Raw genomic sequence first — 21,416 nt, 5'->3', positions numbered from 1 at the left:
TTCACAATTTAATCTCATCTTTTTTTTTAAATTAGTGTTGCAATCAGATTCACACTGCTGATAGAAATCATCCAACCAAGAGCAGCTTGTGGCAAAAAAAGGTTTATTTTGGCTTGCAGGCTCAAGGGGAAACTCCACTATGGAAGGGAAAATAATGGCATAAGCGGAGGGTGGACATCACCCCCTGGCCAGCATAAGGTGAACAATAGCACTAAGGCCCAAAAGAGTCTACATTCTTCCTGTTTCCCCAGTTCAGATCAGCTAGCCCAATATCAAAGGTTGTAATCTCTCAATTGAAGATGAATGGGCAGCAGTTCACCCAAAGATTTTTCTTCCTATGCCATATCCCTCTGCTCACACCAGTTCATTTCTACACAAAGCAACCCTGCACAACTTCTCAGGACACAAGAATACCAGTAAGCTTCTCACACAAACTGCTAGCCCAGTCCAATCAAAGCTCTTTCTCACTCTCATAAGGCAAAACCTTACAGTCCATAGTTCTTATTGCATTCAGGTCTTACAGCTCTGACCAGAATAGTCAATCAAGCTGTGCTTGCAGCTCTGCAAGGCATCTCTTAGGCCAAGGTTTCAAATCCTTCCATATTCCTCTTGAAAATCAGCTCCAAAAGGCCAAAGGCACAGTCAGGTGTCTAGCAGCAACCCCACTCCTGGTATCACTTTACTGTTGCAGTCAGGTACCCATTGCTAGTAGAAATCACCCAGCAGCTTGTGGGTAAAAGAGGTTTATTTTGGCTTCAAGGGGAAACTCCATGATGGCAGGGTAAACGACAGCAAGAGCAGAGGATGGACATCACCCCCTGGCCAACATAAGGTGGACCATAAATACAGGGGAGTGTGCCAAACACTGGCATGAGGAAACTGGCTATAACATGCATAAGCCCACCCCCAACAATACACTGCCTTCTGAAGGTGTTAATTCCCAAATCTCTATCAGCTGGGAGCCTAGCATTCAGAACGCCTAAGTTTATAGGGGACACCTGAATCAAACCACCACAATTAGTTTGATGGAAAGAACATGTTAGATTATCGTCATGAACTTAATCATCTCAAATAAGTGACATTAGCTAGGACATATAGGCTCATTTTTTTTTAAATTTTTCATTTATTTATTTGAGAGTGACAGACACAGAGAGAAAGACAGAGGGAGAGAGAGAGAATGGGTGCGCCAGGGCTTCCAGCCTCTGCAAACAAACTCCAGACGCGTGCGCCCCCTTGTGCATCTGGCTAACGTGGGACCTGGGGAACCGAGCCTCGAATCGGTGTCCTTAGGCTTCACAGGCAAGCGCTTAACCACTAGGCCATCTCTCCAGCCCAGGTTCATTTTTTTAAAAGTTTAATAAAGACTAGGGCTTGCTGGTAAAGCTGTTGCTGGGATTGACCTCCAGCACACACAAAAAAAAAGGTTAAATATCAAATTGAGAATGACAGGTCACCTGGCCAGCTCTAATCTGTGTGAGGCTCTGGGAACCTTTGGCAGCCTGGTTACTGTGTTTCAGCCAGCCCAATAGTAGATAACATCACAGCACAGAGTCTCTGCACAGAAGTGACTGGGATGGATTGCCATGATATAAGCTTTTCTCTCAGACTTGTTAGCAAGGACTACTAATTTCCATAATGACAAATGCAACTGATTATAGTATTCAACACTCAGTATACATTTTAATTATAAGAATACATCAAGCATTATTCTAAGCAATTTATATAAATCATCCTGCAGATTTTTACACATATATACATTATTAAGCATGAGCTATTATTGTCCCCATTATACATAATACAGATAGGAAAAATGGAAATGAGGAACAGAGGTCTGAAAACTTGCTAACTCACTGATAAGATCAATCTTCATCAAGATAGCTTAACTCTGGGGCTCCACTTTTACCAGATACTATATGTTACTGGCCTCAGGTATGACCTCATGGTACAGTTCTGAGTTTTTCTTACTGCTTTGTTGGCCTTCTCTCTTCTTTCTATGCTACATTTTGGAGGTCTTTCCTCCTCACCTCATAGTTAATATCCAGTAGGTGTGGATGAGTTACTCAGCTAAAGTCTACAGCATTAGAAGAGGGAGATGCTCCTAGTAGGCTGATGAAGTTATTTCTCCGGAAGAAAACTGTTTTTTCTCTGATCTAGCCACACTCTTACCCTTTCATAAGTAAGATGTGCTGATGAAGTAAGGCAGGTCTGAATAACAACCCTCCAATCTCTGACCCTGGGAACATGGTAGTGCATGTAGCAAAATGGACTTTGTATGAGTGACCAAGTTAAACTTTGTTTGTTTGTTTGTTGGTAAAGTCTCCCTCTATCCTAGGCTAACCTTGAATTCACTATATAGTCTTGAACTTGTCTTGAACTAACAGCAATCCTCCTACCTCAGTCTCTGGAGTGCTGGGATTAAAAGTATACACCACCATGCCTGGCCAAGTTAAAGACTCTGAGCAGGAAATTATCCTGGATTAGTTGCATGAGTACCACCACAGAACCACAAAGATTCTTATGCATGAACAAAAGAGGCCAGACTACCAGAGTTAGTGAGATCTGTTGCTTTATAGACAGAAGAAGGGACTATAAGAAAAAAAAGTGGTACTTTCAGAAATCTAAAAAGGTAAGGGCCTGGATCCCTCATGGCCTCCACAAGGAAAATTGTCCTACTCATACCTGGAAAGCCTACTGAGGCAATTATAGCTAGTGATGAGAGATTAGGAAACAAAATTAGAACTCCAAGAAGTTTAAATGCTTAAGGTGGTTTAACTTATAGAGAAAATTGTTTTTATTTTCCTCTCTCCAAGTTGTACCCCAGTATTTGCTCTCAAGGACCATAAAGAGTACAGGGAAAGTAAAGATAATAAGCAGACCAATAAAATGGGTGTTTCTTGAAGAAGATGTGGGATTCTGCTAAAAGGAAAAGAGGAACATGTAAGCCCAACTTGAGGAGCTCAACTTTTTCTGGAAAAAATGGTCCCTGTATCATGCCAGTTTCTCTGTAAAAACATGAAGGAAAATAAATGCAGGCAAGAGAGAAAGGAGATTCCAGGAGAGACTGATTCATTACAAGGAATTGACTCATATAATTATAGAGGCTGAAAAGTTGGAGACCTTAGGCTGAGTGTGGTGGTCCACACCTTTAATCCCAGCACTCCAGAGGCAGAGGTAGGAGGATCACCATGAGTTTGAGGCCACCTTAAAACTACATAGTGAAATCCAGGTCAGCCTGAGCTAGGGTGAGACTCTACCTCAAAAATCCAAATGAATAAATATTTCAGTTAGGAACACAGGCCATAAGAGAGAACCCGCCTTGGCATAATTACAATTTAGTATATGATCTAGTTTTATCCACAATGGCTGCAGTGCCCCCTACTGCTTCTCTAATATTGCATATCAACCATGTGAGTTAGTCTTTGGGTCAGCCTACTAAAGAACCAACCAGGTCTCCCTTTATATACCTGAGACTGATGACAAAATCCATCCCAATAAACTATTAAGGACTTGTTGCTTGCTAACCTCTCTTCCCTATGATCTCGGCTGCCTAAACATGCATGTAAGTCTGTCCCTCTCCTTCTCAGCAAGAAGGAGAGAGTACTTCTCTAGGTCTGGATATTTCCCTGCTTGCCTTCTACCTGCATCTAGCTTTGGGGTGGCTTCTCACTTTGAGTATATGTATGATTTTTCTTTAATCTCTGAATCTTTCACTATTTCTTTTATTTGAAGGGGAAGGGTAAATATGACCTCTATTCCCTCTCTTGCTCCTAGGCGAATTGATTGTGTTTTTTGTTTTTTCTTTGTTTATGTTTCAACTAAATAGTGAATAAGAGTCTCTCCTCTCTCACAGCCTGCTAGGGGAAGACTCCTGTTACCTGTTTGGGTACTCTTCTGTTCAGTCTACACATGTATTCTGTTTCTAGATACATTTTAACTTTGTTATGTTTTTCTCTAAACTGGATCTAGCATATATGTTGTAGTAAATTCCTTGACTTTCCATACTACTCATATTTCAGGTATCTGAATTTCCCAGTCTATGCTTTGGTGCATTCCCTCTATTATCCTCCCTTAAGCTTTGAGTCCATCACTACTTAATCTCTTAACTTTCTCCTATGTGGAGGCACATATGTTCTTACGCTTTGCTCCCACCAGACTATGTGTTTCTTCTAAATTATTTGGCATGGGCTTCTAGGTCTTGTCTTCCACATGTGTATATAACAGCTCCAGTCTTTTCCTAGATACTAATTTCCCCTACATAAACCTCAAAATTCATAAATTTTACCTAAATAAACAATAAGTTCATAATTATTACTTGAGTCTGTTTTTATCAATTATTTGTTAAATAGTATAGGAATTTGGGGCAGGAGAGATGGCTTAATGGTTAAGGCACTTGCCTGTAAAGCCAAAGGACCCAAGTTTAATTCCCCAGGACCCATGTAAGCCAGATGCACAAGAGGACATATGCATCTGGAGTTCATTTGCAGTAGCCAAAGGCCCTGGTGCACCCAGTATCTCTCCCTTTCTACCTGCCTATGACTCTCTCTCTCTCTCTCAGAAATAAATAAAAATTTAAAAATGACCTGAAAGTTGGGGTTCACAGGCCTGAGGTACCCCTCCTGAACCTCAAAATCCTGCATCACCAGAAGAGCTAATCTTGATTGTCAACTTGACTAGATTTAGAATCACCATGGAAACACACCCCTGGTTATGTCTAGGAGGATGTGTCTAGAAAAACTTAACTAAGGAGGGGAAGACTACCTTGAATATGGGCAACAGCATTCTGTAGGCTGAGGCCTGGGTTAATAAAAAGGAGAAAATGTGCTGAGCACCAATATTCATTGTTTTTTGCTACTTGACTACAGATACAATATGACCAGGCTCCTCAAAGTCCTTTTGCCATCCTTCCCTTCCATGATGGACTATGTCCCTTCAAATTGTAAGTCAAAATAAACCTTTCCTACCATAAATTGCTTATTGTCAGATATTTGGGCGCAGCAACAAGAAAACTAATACAAGAACTGATGGTACAATTTCTAGCCCAAGCTAAAGTCTAAGTTCAAAGCAGGAAGACACTGATATTTTACCTCAGATAGTCAGCACTGAGTGAACTCTCTGCCTTTTTATTCTGTTCAGCCCTTTAAGGGATTGGATAAGAAGGTCCACTCACTATGGTGAGGCTTTCTGCTTTACTCATTCCACTGATTCAAATGTTAATCTCATCCAGAAACATGTCCCCAGATATACCTGGGTGGGATTTGGCCAAATATCTGATCACTCACTGGTCTAGTCCTTGAGCATTACAGTCACTCAGGCAAGCTATAAAGGATAGATTTGAACTGCAATATAACCCAGCATAATCCAATGGGTTAAAGAGGAAATATTTTAAATCAATAAGAAGAATAAAGTGGAAGGCCAGGCATGGTAACTGATGCTTATAAATGTTGGTGAAGGAACATATCTAGATCTAAAGTATGCCAGTGAGTGAAGCTAGTTGCAGAATGACATATTGCACCATGTCACTTTTTTTTAAAAAAGGAGATATTTGTAATTATGAACATATACAAAGTACTGAAAGGAAGGAGAAAATGTGCTTGATAAATTGCAAGCACTGTGTTTGGGAAGACAAGGAAAAATGGGAACTTCATAGTCTGTACTGTTCTTAGAATCTTTGGAGAGAGATCATTCATAGGAAATTCATATAATACACAAACAATAGAGAACAAGTGAGACAGATAGGGGCACTTTTATTCTATATTATAAGGGTACATTTGTACTTTATATTGTAGAAAGGAATATGCATGTACACACTGTAAATATCTCAGCACATACACTCTGATGGTGATTTGTTCTGTGTAAATCTATAACTCAGGTGTCTCACCAGGAGGAATTCAAGGCTCAGGGCTTTTGATTATGAAAACCCAGCTGTGCAGAGAAACAATAACAAAGGGAATATACAGGAATCTTAAGGAGAGAAGCACCTAAAGAATTTCAGAGACAAGCTAACTACCTGACCAAAGGGCAAGAATAACTTTGGAAGAATTGACTGCCTTTGTTTCTACTCCCTGTAAAGCCTGCTGGTTGGAGATGAGATGCAGGCAGAGTATTAGAGTTAATCTCTAGTGTCTCAGATTGCTGGCTCTCTGAATAAAACATAACTTTAATCTAACCACTCAGGAGACAGAGGTACCTCTGACTGCTGAGATTAAAGATATGTCACCATGCTTAGCTGCAGAAATTTTTAAATTGAGAAAATTTTTTCTAAATAAACCTGTCGTGATGCTCACACAAGTGCAATAGTGGCACATAGCCATGGTGGGAAATCAACTGCTCTTGATTTGGCTAACTGATCTGCTCAGTGGAATTGGATCCATAGCTAGAGCTGGGAAACAAGTCAGAATCATATCCAAAATGAGCCCACTCTCCATTATCAAACTACCACCAATAGTGGGCTACAAGAGGGCCTACACCTATTAAATTCTCTATTTTTTTTTTAAAAAAAGGTTTATCCCATTTATCTGGTGCTAACTTTATTCTCCATTGGAGAATCTGCTTATCTTTTTCAGACAGACAAAGATCCTAAGGAAAGAACCACCCCATCATACCTCAAAAGGGTCCCAGCTGAAACTAAGAATAATTGGTGAAACAAGCAAGGGTGCTGTTTTCTTGGTGAACCTGGCACCAGCACAAGGGTGAAGGAGATCTACGCAGAGAACAATAAACTCCTACCAAATCAGATATCCAGAGACACAAAGGCTCCCAACAATGATTGCTGAAGCAGATCCAAAATGAACCCATGGCTCAGGGAAATTCTGTGGAAGAGGGGCCAGAAAGAATGTCAGAGCCATACATTGGGTCATGATATGCAGACACATTTCTCCTACCCATAACTGTGGGCTAACTCCTCAATTCATAACCCATATACCTCAACAAGGAGGGGCCAGGGGATTAGGGTAGGACATGGACGAGGCTAACAATGGTACCAACCTGACTGTATTCACTGAGTATAAAACTAATTAACAAAAAAATTATTTATTTGCAAACAGAGAGATAGAGAAAAGACAGAGTGGGCACACCAGGGCCTCCAGCTGCTGCAAAAGAGCTACAGGTACATGTAACACTTTGTGCATCTGGCTTTATGGAGGTACTGGGGAATTGAATGTGGGTTATCAGGTTTTGAAGGCAAGCACCTTAACCACTGAGCAATCTCACCAGCCCTTAATTGAGAACTTTAATAAATGAATATACAGCAATTTCATCGTGGTCCCATCCATCCATTTATCCCCTATTTTTTTCTGTCCACTTTCCCTTACTCCCCATCCCCTGATGACTCTTCCCTTTCAAGGTAGTCCTTCCTTTGTGTTGTTGCCTCCTTTCTTTTACTTCCTTTCACCTCCCATGTGAAAATGTTGATGTCCTCAGAATAGTGCTGGTCTTGTGGGAGTATTGGTAACCACTGCGGGGTCATGAATGCACCATTCAGTTAATGTTGGGAGGACAGTACCCCAAAGTATGCCTTACATACCCTGTGGCTCCTACATTCTTTTCATCACCCTCTTTCATAATGTTCCCTGAACCTTGGAGAACATGACATAGTAGAAAGCTCCTCTTGTATTCAGTTCTAGACATCCACTTATCTTATACCTTAATGAGTTTTGAGGCTTGTCAGTGTCTACCACCATCTCCATAGGATTGGTTCTCTGCTAACAGTGAGAGAAGCACTCACATTCTTTCCACAACTACCTCTGCAATCTTTCCTGAGCTCTGGCAGATGTAATAGAGATGACTCTTCCAATGCTAAGCCCTGAGCCTTCTCGTCATTTTTATGAATCTTCAGTCTCCCCAGTCACTGCCATCTTTAAAAGGAAGGTTTTCTAACCAACAATGAGAACAGCATTAATGAAAGGGCTTAGACATATATACTTAAAAGGCTATTTTGATAAGAGACAGAAATAGGCTAGGCTGTTTAGGGGTGACATATCCCAAAAGTGAATAGCTTTCTCTTGGCTAAGTGCAGGAATTGTCCTTGGGCCTACAGGAAAAATCTAGGTCATTATACTACTACAGGTCAGAAACATCAGAAGAATCTGACACTTTCTTATCTCTGGCCCTTAGGGAGTCCTTCTATTCTCTTCCTAGAGAATTCCAAAATTCCTGACTCAACTCTTGGCATCAAGAGTAAAATGGCTAAACCGCCACATAACCATAGGGATCATAACAAACATGCAAACTTGGTCTTCCCCATGTAGCCACTCCCCATAAAAACCCAGATTTGAGTCTTGAGGTGGGCTTCTCAAACCCCCTCTTTCCTAGGAAAAAGCCCCACCTTTCTTCCTTCTCTTATGTTCTAGGATTAACCCCCCTTTTCTTCTTCCTCCTAAAGTTTTTAAAAATTAATTTATTTGCAAGCAGAGAGAGAGAGAGAGAGAGAGACAGACAGACAGAGAGAGAGAGAGAGAGAGAGAGAGAGAGAGAGAGAGGACATGCTAGGACCTCTATCCACTGCAAACCAACTCCAACAGATGTATGTGACACTTTTTATACCTGGCTTTACATGGGTAGTGGGGAATTGAACTCTGGTCATTACGTTTTGTAGGCAAGTGCCTTAACTGCCGAGCCATCTCTCCAGCACTCTTCCTAAACTTTTAAGCTATAATAAAATATTTCTGAACCTTATCCTCTGGTCTGTGAATTTTACTCTTCAAATTCCTAGGACAAGGATCTAGTAACACCCCAAATTTTGGTGCATTGGCATACAAGGAACCCAAAATTCCTATAACATTTTGATGATCATAACACCTCTGTTTAGTTGGACAGTGGAAGCTTCCCTCTGGAGTCTATGTCCTTTCAAGCCATAAGTTTTGATTGTCAGTGACCAGAATAGATTCTCTTCCACTGAGTAGGGCCTCTTACCCAATCAGAGAGCGGTTGATTACCCCAACTTATTGTGTCATTGGATACTTCGTGCCTGAATGGTTTATTTTGTAGCTTGCAGGATCTACTGCTTGTTCAAACTGTAGATGGTTTTTCTCTCTTGGCAGTTCACATAGCACTATGAATACAACTGTAGCCTATAGTGTCTTCAGCAGTAAAGTCCTAACACCTGATTCTGCTGGTTCTGGTGAGTGACCAAGCACTTTGGCAATAACTACAACAGAATTTTTGAGTGCTGCCATGTTTTTCTTTTTTGTTTGTTTGTTTGTTTGTTTAGGGAGGGTCTCATTCTAAGCCAGGCTGACCTGGAACTCACTCTGGAATCCAGTTTGGCCTGGAATTCACAGCTATCCTTCTAACGTAGCCTCCAGAGAGTGCTGGGATTGAGGCAGGGTTGTTGGAGTCCTGAGAGGGATTAGATGTCCATAAAGATGCAGGAAACTCTAGCCCTGTCGATCCTAAGTTTGGGCTCTGGTCCAAGTTATTAAAGAATAAAAAACACAGACCAAGAGAAGGGTAAATTATGAGATTTATTTTTGGGAGGGAGAGTTAGGATCCAGAGGGAAGGCAAGCAGAAAAGCCCAAGTTAAAAGAAGTTCTCTTCCTTCCCAGCCAGGCTGGAAAGGGGGAGGGGAGATGGAGAAAATCTCCCTCACATAGAGAGATCTCAGGGAAAAAGCCTCTGAGCAACTGGTTTAGACACATGAAATGCAAGCAGGAAAACACACAGGCTAAAGGAAATTCTCCCCACTCCCAGCAGTGCTGGAAGAAGATTGCCCCCATATAGGGAAAGAGCCAAGAGCTTATTAAAGTCACAGAGAACCAAGAGGGCTTAGGGGAAGGGAGGGGAGGAGGAGACACCAAGAGACATTACACACATGGCTCAGACCAATGTATATGAATCAAATATCCTATTAGGATGAGCCTCATCATCAGACTCCAGTGTGTGAGAGACCTGACTGGTTGGTGAGCTCACAGGTGTGCTAAGCTGAGAAAGAAGTAAGAAGCTATTACCGAGCTTTTGCTTGCAACCATCTTGGATGAGACTGAATCAGACCCTGATTCTAGTCCTTCCAGGTGAGGCAAAGTGGCATCCATGTTCCTGTGGGATAGTCCCTAGCTAACTATCTACCAAAAAAACGCTATCTTGCTCCTAATCCGTATAAATATTACAGGTGTGAACCACCTTGCCTGGCTGAGTGCTGTCATACTTTATGGTAAGTTTCATGATCTGTATAGTCCTTTTTGTGTTTGCTTACTCTTTTCAGGCTTTTATAAGAATAATACCTCCTTTAAAAACGGCAATACACATGCATGGAGCGAAATTCACAAAGCACAAGTAGAAGCCTACGTGGTAGCACAAGCTAGTATTTACAGCACCCAGAAAGTGGAAAGATCGTTATAAGTTCGAAGTCAGCCTAGTCCATATAATGTTTCCCAGGCCAGCCAGGGTTACATTTTTTGAGAACCTGTTTCTCAAAATAACAGGAAAAAAAAAAAAAAAGGAAGTATCTATTGCTCCTCTCCTTCTAACATTCAAGCTTCCAGATTCCCTTCCAGAATGAATTACATAATGCTAGCAGTCCAACCCGGGCACCACCAGAAAAGATGCACGCCCACCGCTGACACCCTGGGAACACCACGGAACCTGTGGCTTCGGAGCAGCGCGCCGCGCCGGAGAAGACACTTTGGCTGAAGACTTCCGGGGCGGGGTCTGCCAGGGCGGAAGTGCTGTGTGGCGCGCGGGGTCCCGGCGGAGTCGTGATCACCTGGCCCCTGTCTGTGTCCCTGGTCCAGCGGGGTACCTGGAGGTGCGCGGGTGGTAGAGACAGTGGCGGATGCAGGGCGTGACGCGCGGCCATGAACCTGGAGCCGCTTCGGAAGCGCGTCCGGCAGTACCTGGACCAGGTGAGTGGCGGGATGTTCGGACGCAGCTGGCCTCGGGTGTAGGGCTCGGGCTGTGGTCTGGGTCGCGCGTGGCCAGGGGAAGTGGACAAGGTAGGAGAGCTGCAGTTTGGCCTTGGAATCTGACAGGGCAGTAGGACGCTTCTGAGGGGATCGATTATGCTTCTTATTTGGCTGAATACGGTAAAGATATAAACACGCCGTCAAGACTTACTTAAACGTCCGATAGAACGTATGCAACCTCTGCACTACTCTCGAGTGGACAGCAAGGAGTGTTCAAGACGAGTTTCTGGATTCCACGTCAGTGTGATGTCGTTTAGCTTTTGTTACAATGCTGTTCTCTCAGTAAATAAGAAGCGGAGAAAAGCGGAAACAAACATTCTCAATACCCAGTATTCGGAACTGATGCAAAGTGATGTAGCGTCAGATGTTGTCAGCACGCTGGAGGGCTAGTTGATTGAATTAAATGCATTTGATTACTTTTTATTTGGCACTGTCATGCAGAGAGCGGGGATGAGCCTGGTTTTCATCCTGGGCACGCTGGTTCTGAGCAGATTTGCAGGTCCTTAAGCATTCCATCCTGCCCAACTGCTCTGGTTGTATCCTGAAGAATGGATGTAATAATTAGGGCTTGACACTAGTCAGGACAAACTTTTGAGTGGCTTACTGTTGTCAGCTTCATTTTTGTTAAGACTTGGCTAGAGGAGGAGACAATGTATATGTTGTGGGTTTTAATATGAAGTATTTGAATATAGTGCTGTCTCCTGAATTCCACATTAATTGCTTATTCAAAGTGCCATAAATGCCACTACTAGAAGTGCTCATGACTAGATACTGCAGAAGTTATTTACTGTTATAGATTCTTGCTGGTACATTTTTGTCAGTGTATGCATTCTTTAAATTTTCCACTATGAACTGTATATAAAAAAATATAACCCACAGGCTGGAGAGATGGCTTAGTGGTTAAGGCAATTTCCTGAGCAACCTAAGGACCCAGGTTCGATTCCCCAGTACCTATCTAAGCCATATGCACATGGTGGTACATGCATCTGGAGTTTGTTTACAGTGGCTAGAGGCCCTGTTGTGTCCATTCTCCCCTCTCTCTCTCAATCTAATAAATAAATAAATAAAATTAAAAAGCAAAAAAAAAAAAACCAACCCTAACCTTACTGTAATACAGCAGTGTATCATTGAACCAGAACTCACCCTTGCCAAACTATAAGATCAGTCATTGATAGACCCCTTAATACATGTCAAAACTTTCTGCAGTGAGATATCGATTTGTTATATGGCTTTATAATAGTAGATTTCTGTCTAGAAGTGTGGGAACAACAGTGCAATCACCACTTGATTTTTTTTTTTTTTTTTTGTAGCAACAATATCAAAGTGCTCTGTTTTGGGCAGACAAAGTAGCTTCTCTTTCTCATGGTGAGTGACAAATGCTAACTTTTTTGTCTAAGTAATCTTTACAAATCTTTCAGTGAATCTCTGACTGCTTTTGTAATTTTGCCCTTCAGAGGAACCTCAGGACATTTATTGGTTGGCTCAGTGTCTTTACCTCACAGCGCAGTATCACAGAGCAGCCCATGCGCTTCGGTCACGCAAATTGGACAAAGTGAGTATAGGAATTTTGTGACATTCAGAGCTTCCTAAATTGTACCAAAAAATTGTTAGAGTCTTATTTTAGGTGTATGTTGTATTTGTGTGTTAAAGTTCTTTAAAAGAATTACATTTTTCTTGAATATGAAGACAAAGTTTCTTATTTCCAATCTCTGACATTGTTTTCCCTTACTTGATCATCTTATCTAGTCATTAAGTTCTCAGTATTGTGTGTTGTAATTAATGCTGGTCTTGAGAGCTTAGGCTCAGGTGATCCTCCTGCCTCATCTTCCTAATAGCTGGCATTACAGGAGCATGCCGCCATGCCAGAATTGAAAATTGTGTTGGTAGCTCTGAAACCATTAGCATTCCATCCCATCTCCCTTGACACACAAGCTATTCTTTCAGTCTAACTTTATGGTTGAACTATGTATTAATTACTTTTCCCTTGTTGCAACAAAATACCTTGGGGGGGGGAGCAACTTAAGAAAAGGAGGGTTTGTTTATTATGGATCATTGTTGGAGGTTATAGTCCACCATACCAGGGAAATCATGGCAGCAAGAACTTGAGGCAGCTTGCCATATTCTATCTGCAGGGAGCAGATGAAGATGAATGCTGATAGTCTTTTTCTCCTGCACATACCTGTGTATGTGATGTAGGTGTGTATATGTATGTTTATATTAGTTTAGAGGCCAGAGGTTGATAATCAGATTTTTTTCTCAGTCACTCTTCACTTTATATTTTTGAGAAGGGTCTCTTTTACTCACCCTGCAGCTCACCAATTCAGCTAGACTAGTTAGGCAGTTAGCCCCAGGGATCCTCCTGTCTCTGCTTCCTAAGGGCTGAGATTTTAAGCCCACATTACCATACCTAGCATTTATGTGGGTGTGTGGGGTCTGAACTTAGGTCATGTTTGTGTGGCAGTTTACCAAATGTACCATCCCCTCAGCATTGTTTTCTTCTTTTCACTTAACTCAAGGTCCAAGCCCATGCACTGGTGCCATCCATATTCAGAGTAGGTCTTTCTACCATAACCCAATCTAGAAGTTTCCTCACAGACATGCCCAGTGTCCTAGATGATACTAGATACTGCCAAGTTGACCATCAACATTAACCATTACAGAGCCTTTTTCCTTTTTTCTTACTCTTTTTCCTCCCACCATGACTGAGTACAAACTTAACACGAGGGAAGTGCGGTGGTTTGATTCAGGTAGCACCCATAAACTTAGGTGTTCTGAATGCTAGGTCCCCAGCGGATGGAAATTTGGGAATTAAAACCTCCTGGAGGCAGTATATTGTTGGGGGCAGGCTTAGGGGTGTTATAGCCACTTTCCTCTTGCTAGTGTTTGGCACACACTCCTGTTGCTGTTGTCCATCTGATGTTGGCCAGGTGGTGATGTTTACCCTGTGCTCTCATGCTATCATTTTCCCCTGCCATCGTGGAGCTTCCCCTCAAGTCTTTAAGCCAAAATACCAAAATAAACCTTCCCCTCCCCCCATAAGCTGTTGTTGGTCAGGTGTTTCCTGCCAGCAATGTGAACCTGACTACAACAGTAAAAAAAAAAAAAGTGGGGTCATTGCTGTTCGACACCTGACTATGTGGCTTGTGACCTTTTGGAACTGATTTGTGGGAGGAATATGAATGATTTGAAACCTTGGCCTAAGAGATGCATTGTAGTGCTGTAAGTACAGCTTGACGGACTTTTCTGGTCAGAGTTGAAAGACTTGAATGCAATAAGAACTGTGGACTCTGAGGTTTGGCTTGTGAGGATGAGAAAGAGCTTTGCTTAGGTTGGGCTAGAAATAGTTTGCATGAGAAGCTTGCTGCATTCTGCTTGCCTGTGTCCTGGGAACTTGTATAGAGTTGCATTGCATAGAAATGGATTGTTGTGAACACAGGGATATGACACAGAAAGAAATTAAATCTTTGGGCTGAAACTTCTGCCCATTCAGCTGCAATTGTTTGAGAGATTACAACCTTTGAGATTGGGCCAGCTGACCTGCATTGGGACACCAGGAAGAATGGAGACCCTTTGTTGGGGTCTGAATGCTAGAGGAGTGTACTGTTTTTCAAAGTCTGCTTTATCCCCTACTGTATTAACAAATTGGTAGCCCACCTGGTATTATGGAGTATACCAAATGCAGGAAAGAGAGGATCATTGAATTTGCAACACAGTTTTGTATTTTGGAAATGGCCATGGGCAATGTGAAGCAGGCTTGTTGGATTACCTGCATGGAGGCCCAGTGGAGCCATGAGGATGAACTATGGGTTGCAGTGGAGACCCAGTGGAGATGCTAGGACTATGAGATGGCTGCCAAGGAGAGCTTTTAGTACCAGATGAACTTTCCTGGGACTGTGAATAGCCTAGCTGGAGGGGCGGAATGGGAACTCCAGAGATTTGTTGCTGATTAGAATTATCGAGTTGGAGACTTGTTACTGACTAGAGTTGTTGGACTTGGAGCTACAGAATTTGATGTTCACCCTGTTTAACTCTTGCATTAGTTGAATATTTTTTTGCTATGCTCAGTGCTATCTTTTGCAGTATGAATGTTTATTCTGTGCCTTTTTTTTTTTTTTTTTTGTATTATGGCTCCATTAAAAGACGGACTACAAGGGTATTTGAACGTCATTGGGATTGATAAAAACTATGGGGATTTAGCCGGGTGTGGTGGCACATGCCTTTAATCCCAGCACTTGGGAGGCAGAGGTAGGTGGATTGCCATGAGTTCGAGGCCACCCTGAGACTACATAGTGAATTCCAGGTCAGCCTTGGCTAGAGTGAAATCCTACCTCAAAAAAAAACAAAACCTATAGGGACTTTTAATGCATTGGATTTTACATCATATATAGTTATCAGTTTATGGGGGACGGGGTGGAATGTGATGGTTTGATTCAAATGTACCCTATAAACTTAGGTGTTCTGAATGGTAGATCCCCAGCTGATGGAAATTTGGGAATAAAAGCCTCCTGGAGGGAGTGTATTGTTGGGGGCGGGCTTAGGGGTGTATTAGCCAATTTACTGTTGCTAGTGTTTGGCACATTCTCCTGTTGCTGTTGTCCATCTGATATTGGCCAGGAGGACATGTTCACTCTCTGCTCACATGCCATTATTTTCTCCTGCTATCATGGAGCTTTCCTTCGAGTCTGTAAGCCAAAATAAGTCCTCCTCCCCTTCCTTTTTTCCCCATAAGCTGCTCTTGGTCAGGTGTTTGCTGCCAGCAATGTGAACCTCCCTGCAACATGAGGTGTTCCTAAAACACTGTAATTATGTCATCCACCTAGTGATTTCCCTCTGCCTATAGAATAAAATCAATTGTATTCATGGGTTCCTGAGATCCACCAGTAATAGCAAGACATACATCCTATCCTCTAGTTGTGTTGAGTATCTTTCAGTTTCTGGACATGCAACAAATATTTACATTGAACTCCTCTGCCTGTTCAGCTTTTTGCTAACTTGCACATGCTCCTTTCCTCTCATGCTGGTCTTCTACTGATGCTATTTACAACATAAAAATAAATATAATGTATTATACTATGCTTATGGTTTCTTACTGTAACCTTCTGAGGTAAGTCCTTATCTCTGAATTCTTAGTGCCTGGTCAACAGATTCTTGGTGAATATAAGCTAAAGAGACTTTTTTTCTTTAAAAGGAAAATTATGAAAATGGCTGCTTTTTTACTGTTATAGTTGTAAAATGAAGGTGCATATTACTTTATGCATTATATGTACATGTTACATGGGATTGACTTTTTGACTAATTTCTTCTCTAGTTGTATGAAGCTTGCCGTTACCTTGCAGCTAGATGCCATGTAAGTGTATTTAGCTTTTTATTTTGGTGAATGTTTGATTGTGTGAAACTTGTGCAACCCTTGTGAGTGTATGGCAGTTTTGGCCCTCAAGCCTGGAGCTTGGCTAGTTATTTAGTATTTCATAAGGAATGTCTTTTTCTTTAGTATTATTTGCTAATAAAATATTTATCCTTCCTTTATAAAAAGCTGATATGCATGAATGAAGTTTGTACTTTAGACATTTAAACAAAGGATTGGATAAAATATTTATTATTCTTGCGTTAGAGAGATGGCTTAGTAGTTAAGGCGCTTGCCTGCAAAGCCAGAGGACTCAGGTTTGACTCCCCAGGACCCACATAAGTCTGGTACACAAGGTGTCTGGAGTTTGTTTGCAGTGGCTGGAGGCCCTGGTGTGCCTATTCTCTCTCTCTCTTCCAGTCTGTTTCTCTCTCTCAAATAAATAAGTCAAAACAAAATATTGATTATCTTTTAAAAATCTTGGGGTCTCAAATTAAAAAGTAAAAAAATAAACTGGGTGTGGTGGTACACACCTGTAATCCTAGCACTTGGGAGGTGAGGGCAGAAGGATTAGAAGTTCAAGGTCATCCTTGGCTACATTGCAAGCTTGAGGACAGCTTGGGCTATATGAGTCCCTGTCTTAAAATTATTTTTAAAAATTAGAAGCTAAATATCCAGAAGTCACCTGCCGGGTGTGAAGGTGCATGCCTTTATTCCCAGCACTTGGGAGGCAAAGGTAAGAGGATTGCCATGGGTTCAAGGCCACCCTGAGACTCCATAGTGAATTCTAGGTCAGCCTGAGTTAGAGTGACCCTACCTTGAAAAACCAAGAAAAAAAGCTAGAAGTCTTGTGGCTGATGGTTCTTTTGTTTTCTACCTAGTATGCTGCAAAGGAGCACCAGCAGGCTCTTGATATTCTTGATATGGAGGAACCAATCAACAGAAGGCTCTTTGAAAAATACTTGAAGGAAGAAAGTGGCTTGAAAGACTCTTCCACTGACTGGGAAATGTCAGAGTCCTCAGTAAGTAATATTGCTAGCATGCTTTAGTAATATCAATGTTAGAAATACCCACATTACATGGCAAAAATAAATTACCTTCTTTTTATGTATCTTGTATTCAGATAAGTATGGTTGCCCATATACTTACTCACCATGTTGACTTGCTCAACAAATGAGACATTTTTGATTGAGCTTCAGTTGGAAGCCCCAGTGATGTCTTTTGAGGCTGCATCACTTCTCAAACTCAATACTTTCATCTATACACAATAGGTGGAACTATCTTGCCCTTCTTTCTGTGTTTTGGACCTACCCAAAGAGATCTTTATTTGTTTAAATTATTTCTAGGAGAGTGGTTAATTTTAGTGTTACTTATTTGATAGCACATTGTTGTATTGTTTGGTGTGTTTCAATTTACCTACTTACATACATATCTCTGTGAATTTGCAATAGAGATATGTAACTTAATGTATCCATAGGTTACTGAATTGTTATTCTTTTTTGTGTTTTTTTTTTTTTTTTTTTTTTTGAGGTAGGGTCTCATTCTAACCCAGGCTGACCTGGAACTCACTCTGTAATCTCAGGCTGGCCTTGAACACACAGCAATCCTCCTACCTCCACCTGTGCTGGGGTTAAAGGTATGTGTCACCATACCCAGCATGGATTGTTATTCTCTTTAGCATTTTATTGAGATATAATTCACACACCATGCAGTCAGTTAGCCCATTTAAAGTGTACAGTCCAGTGGTTTTTAGTATATGATAGAACTATGCAACCGTCACCATGACAGATCTTAAAACATTTTTATTGGCCAGGTGTGGTGGCACACGCCTTTAATCCCAGTACTTGGGAGGCAGAGGTAGGAGGATTGCCATGAGTTCGAGGCCACTCTGAGACTCCATAGTGAATTCCAGGTCAGCCTGGGCTAGAGTGAGACCCTACCTCAAACAAACAAACAAACAAAAAAAAAACCAGACATTTTTATTATTCATGAGAACTTGTTCTCCTTGTCTGTTACTGGCAAATCTACATGTCTTGCCATTTATTGTTTATAAAATGAGGGAGCTGGTACTTGGTTACTCTTTTTTACCTTAAAAATTTAGGAATATTACAAGATGTCTTTTCCCCTTTTTATATGTGTGTGTGTGTCAGAGAGAGAGAGAATATATTGAAGCACCCAGGCCTCCAGCCACTGTGTCATCTTGTATGTCTGGCTTATGTGGGGTCTGGGGTGTCAAACATGGGTCCTTAGGCTTTGTAGGCAAGTGCCTTAACCACTGAACCATCTATCCAGCCCTGTTTCCCCCTTTTCACAGGTAAGGAAAGTAAATTAAGTCCCAGTCAGGTTAAATCATCATCCAGAAAAATATGTAAGTGTCAGGTTCAGAATTTGAACTCTGGTCTCTGGGTTTCTCCTAGCCACATTCCTGATCTGTGACCAGAAGCTCCCTTGCTGCCAGTGTCTAATATTCACTAAGACCTCTCATTGAGTAAAGATTTGTTGAAATAAACTCATCAGAATCCAAAGAATGTAGACTAAAGCATTTATTTAATTTTTGAGATCAACTCACCAGATATCTCAGGCTAGTGTCAGACTCAATGTCACTCAGACTGACCTCAAACTCACAATCTTTCTCACTCAGCCTCCCAAGTGCTGGCATTACAGAAGTGAGCCACCATTCCTGCTGAGATTAAAGGTTTGCCTTGCTATTGTGTCTTTGTTAATTTAAACTGCTAACAGTTGGGCTGGGCTCAACTGTCTCATAGTAAGAACATCTCAGACATAGTAAGAGCATCCCAGCATTTTGATTATATTTATCTTTTGATCAAAAAAAAGTTTAAAATTTTTACTTAATATATGACTTATATTTTCTCAACAGATAAAGAGTTCTATTTGTCTTCTACGAGGGAAAATCTATGATGCACTAGATAACCGGACCTTAGCTACCTACAGCTACAAAGAGGCTTTGAAGCTTGACGTCTACTGTTTTGAAGCATTTGATCTTTTGACATCACACCACATGTTGACTGCACAAGAAGGTTGGGAGATTAACCTGATCTCTGCCTTTTTTAAAAAATATTTTTATTCATTAAACATGGTGAAACTTCAACTTACCCTCTTTTCTGAAATCTGTGTAATCAAGAGCAGGATACGTGCAGGCTTAGACCTACTAATTTCTGTACTGTTTTCAAATGTGAATTACATTGCAAAGCACAGTGTTGTGCAGTGCTTTTTGCCAACATAATTCTTAGGGGTTGTGAAGCCATGAAATCCATTATTAGAAGCAATTTGAGGTAGTGTTAAACCAAGATTTAGAATCAGGTTCAGTGATTCTCATCCTAATCAAACATTAAATCTCCAGGACTTTTGTGTTCAGTTTCCAACTTCAAACCAGTTCAATCATCTTTTCTAGAGGTGAGTCCCTGAGATCAGATGGCTTAAAGCTGTCAGATGATTTGAATGTATCCCAGGCACTAAGAACCACTGACAAGGTTTGTTGCCAGTGAAGTGGAGTAGGTAATCAAGAGAACTGAGGAAGGCTGAGGAGATGCCTCAATAGTTCAATGCACTTGCTTGCAAAACCTGCCAACTTAGGTTCAGTTCCCTAGCCACCCACATTAAGCTAGATGGGCATTTGTTTGTAGCAGCAAGAAACCCTGTTGCACCCATACACAAACACATGCACACAAATAAGTAAAAGAGAGAAGATGAAGTTGTAGTAATGGGGTTCAAACATATTTTAGACTAACACAGTGCTCTTAACTATTGGGGTCATTGACAGTGTCAACACTTTGCCATGATTTTAGAACAGAAAGAGTGGTGGGAAATTGCTGCTGGCGTCTAGCAGTGGAGGCTGAAGACCCTAACCAACCCCTTCTGTGCACAAGACATTTTCTTTCTTTCTTTTTTTTTTTTAATTTTTATGTATTTATTTGACAGACAGAAAGAGGGAGAGAAAGAGAATGGGCGCTCCAGGGCCTCCAGCCAGTGCAGATGAACTCCAGACACATGCGCCACCTTGTACATCTGGCTAACGTGGGTCCTGGAGAATTGAACCAGGGTCCTTTGGCTTTGCAGGCAAACACCTTAACTGCTATGCCATCCCTGTAGCCACACATGACATGAGTGATTCATACTATGTCCCTAGCATCAGGCATGTAGTTTTATTTTGTCTGGGTGATAGGAATTCTCTGGAGGCCTCTTGGCCCAAACCTCCCACTGGGAACCCCAGGTTAACATTCAATATTTTCATCCATTGTTTTCCCCTGAATTGATTTATTTATGGGAGGGTATTTTTAGGTGCCATTTTTCCCCCATAAATATTATAAGGACTTTCTTTTATTTCTCTCACCATTTTTAAGAAAAAGAACTTCTCGACTCACTGCCTCTTGGCAATCTTGGTGCTGAGGAGCAGGAATTGCTACGGTTTCTATTTGAGAACAAGTTAAAAAAGGTAAGGAAAGGCTCAGCTAGTTTTTGTTTTATGCAAACATCTTATTTTTTTTATTAAATTTTCCTATATTCTTTTATTAAATAAAAAAAATCTTTAAATTAATTTAGCACATGTGCAAGAGTAGTTAGATTATTTAGGTATATGAAATGATTTCTAAAAAATACTCCTAAAATATCTGTACTCACAAATATTCCTTATACTAAAAGATTGAATAACCAAATAAATGGGGTGATAATGTATGAAAATGAATTTTTTCACATGGTCCCATAACTTCTATGTGAATTATTTCCTATCATGGAATTTATGGTGAAATTTAAAGGAAAAACTTACTGTTAGGAGAGTTAATGGAACTTGAAGTTGATGAAGTCACCAGGGGTTAACTTGTGTCCAAATGTTTTCAGCACTTGGCCAAAACATGGATTGAGTCCATCTTTTGCTGTTACTGCTTGTTGAGTATATGTTTGAATTTCTCTGTGTTTCAGTACAATAAGCCTAGTGAAACTGCCATCCCTGAGTCTATAGATGGGTTGCAAGAGAATCTGGATGTAGTAGTGTCTTTAGCTGAGAGACACTATTATAACTGTGACTTTAAGATGTGTTACAAGCTAACTTCTGCGTAAGTATACCCACAGTATTTGTGTAGGGCATGTAGCTCAGTTTATACCTGTGTGATTCACCTTCTGGTAGTCCGGAATTGTTGATGATAGTTTATGTTACCTT

General features: G+C 41.1%; 1 protein-coding gene across 3 annotated transcripts in view; it reads left to right on the top strand.

Moving 5' to 3' along the window:
* Nucleotides 1–10,653: 10,653 nt before the first annotated feature.
* The window catches only part of Cdc16 (cell division cycle 16), a 43,240-nt gene continuing 32,477 nt past the window's right edge, over nt 10,654–21,416 (top strand). For all 3 annotated transcript variants that reach the window (XM_045146278.1, XM_004663430.3, XR_006636316.1), the window contains exons 1-8: nt 10,654–10,839; nt 12,210–12,264; nt 12,354–12,451; nt 16,208–16,246; nt 17,125–17,265; nt 19,122–19,281; nt 20,605–20,696; nt 21,179–21,312. In XM_045146278.1, the coding sequence (XP_045002213.1) occupies nt 10,792–10,839; nt 12,210–12,264; nt 12,354–12,451; nt 16,208–16,246; nt 17,125–17,265; nt 19,122–19,281; nt 20,605–20,696; nt 21,179–21,312 (767 nt within the window). In that variant the 5' untranslated portion in view covers nt 10,654–10,791. The remainder of the gene's footprint in view (nt 10,840–12,209; nt 12,265–12,353; nt 12,452–16,207; nt 16,247–17,124; nt 17,266–19,121; nt 19,282–20,604; nt 20,697–21,178; nt 21,313–21,416) is intronic.

The sequence above is a fragment of the Jaculus jaculus genome, chromosome 3, assembly GCF_020740685.1.
Source record: "Jaculus jaculus isolate mJacJac1 chromosome 3, mJacJac1.mat.Y.cur, whole genome shotgun sequence".
Taxonomy (NCBI): Eukaryota; Metazoa; Chordata; class Mammalia; order Rodentia; family Dipodidae; genus Jaculus; species Jaculus jaculus.
Note: the sequence above shows the minus strand (reverse complement) of the source record. Positions and strands in the feature narration are given on the sequence as shown.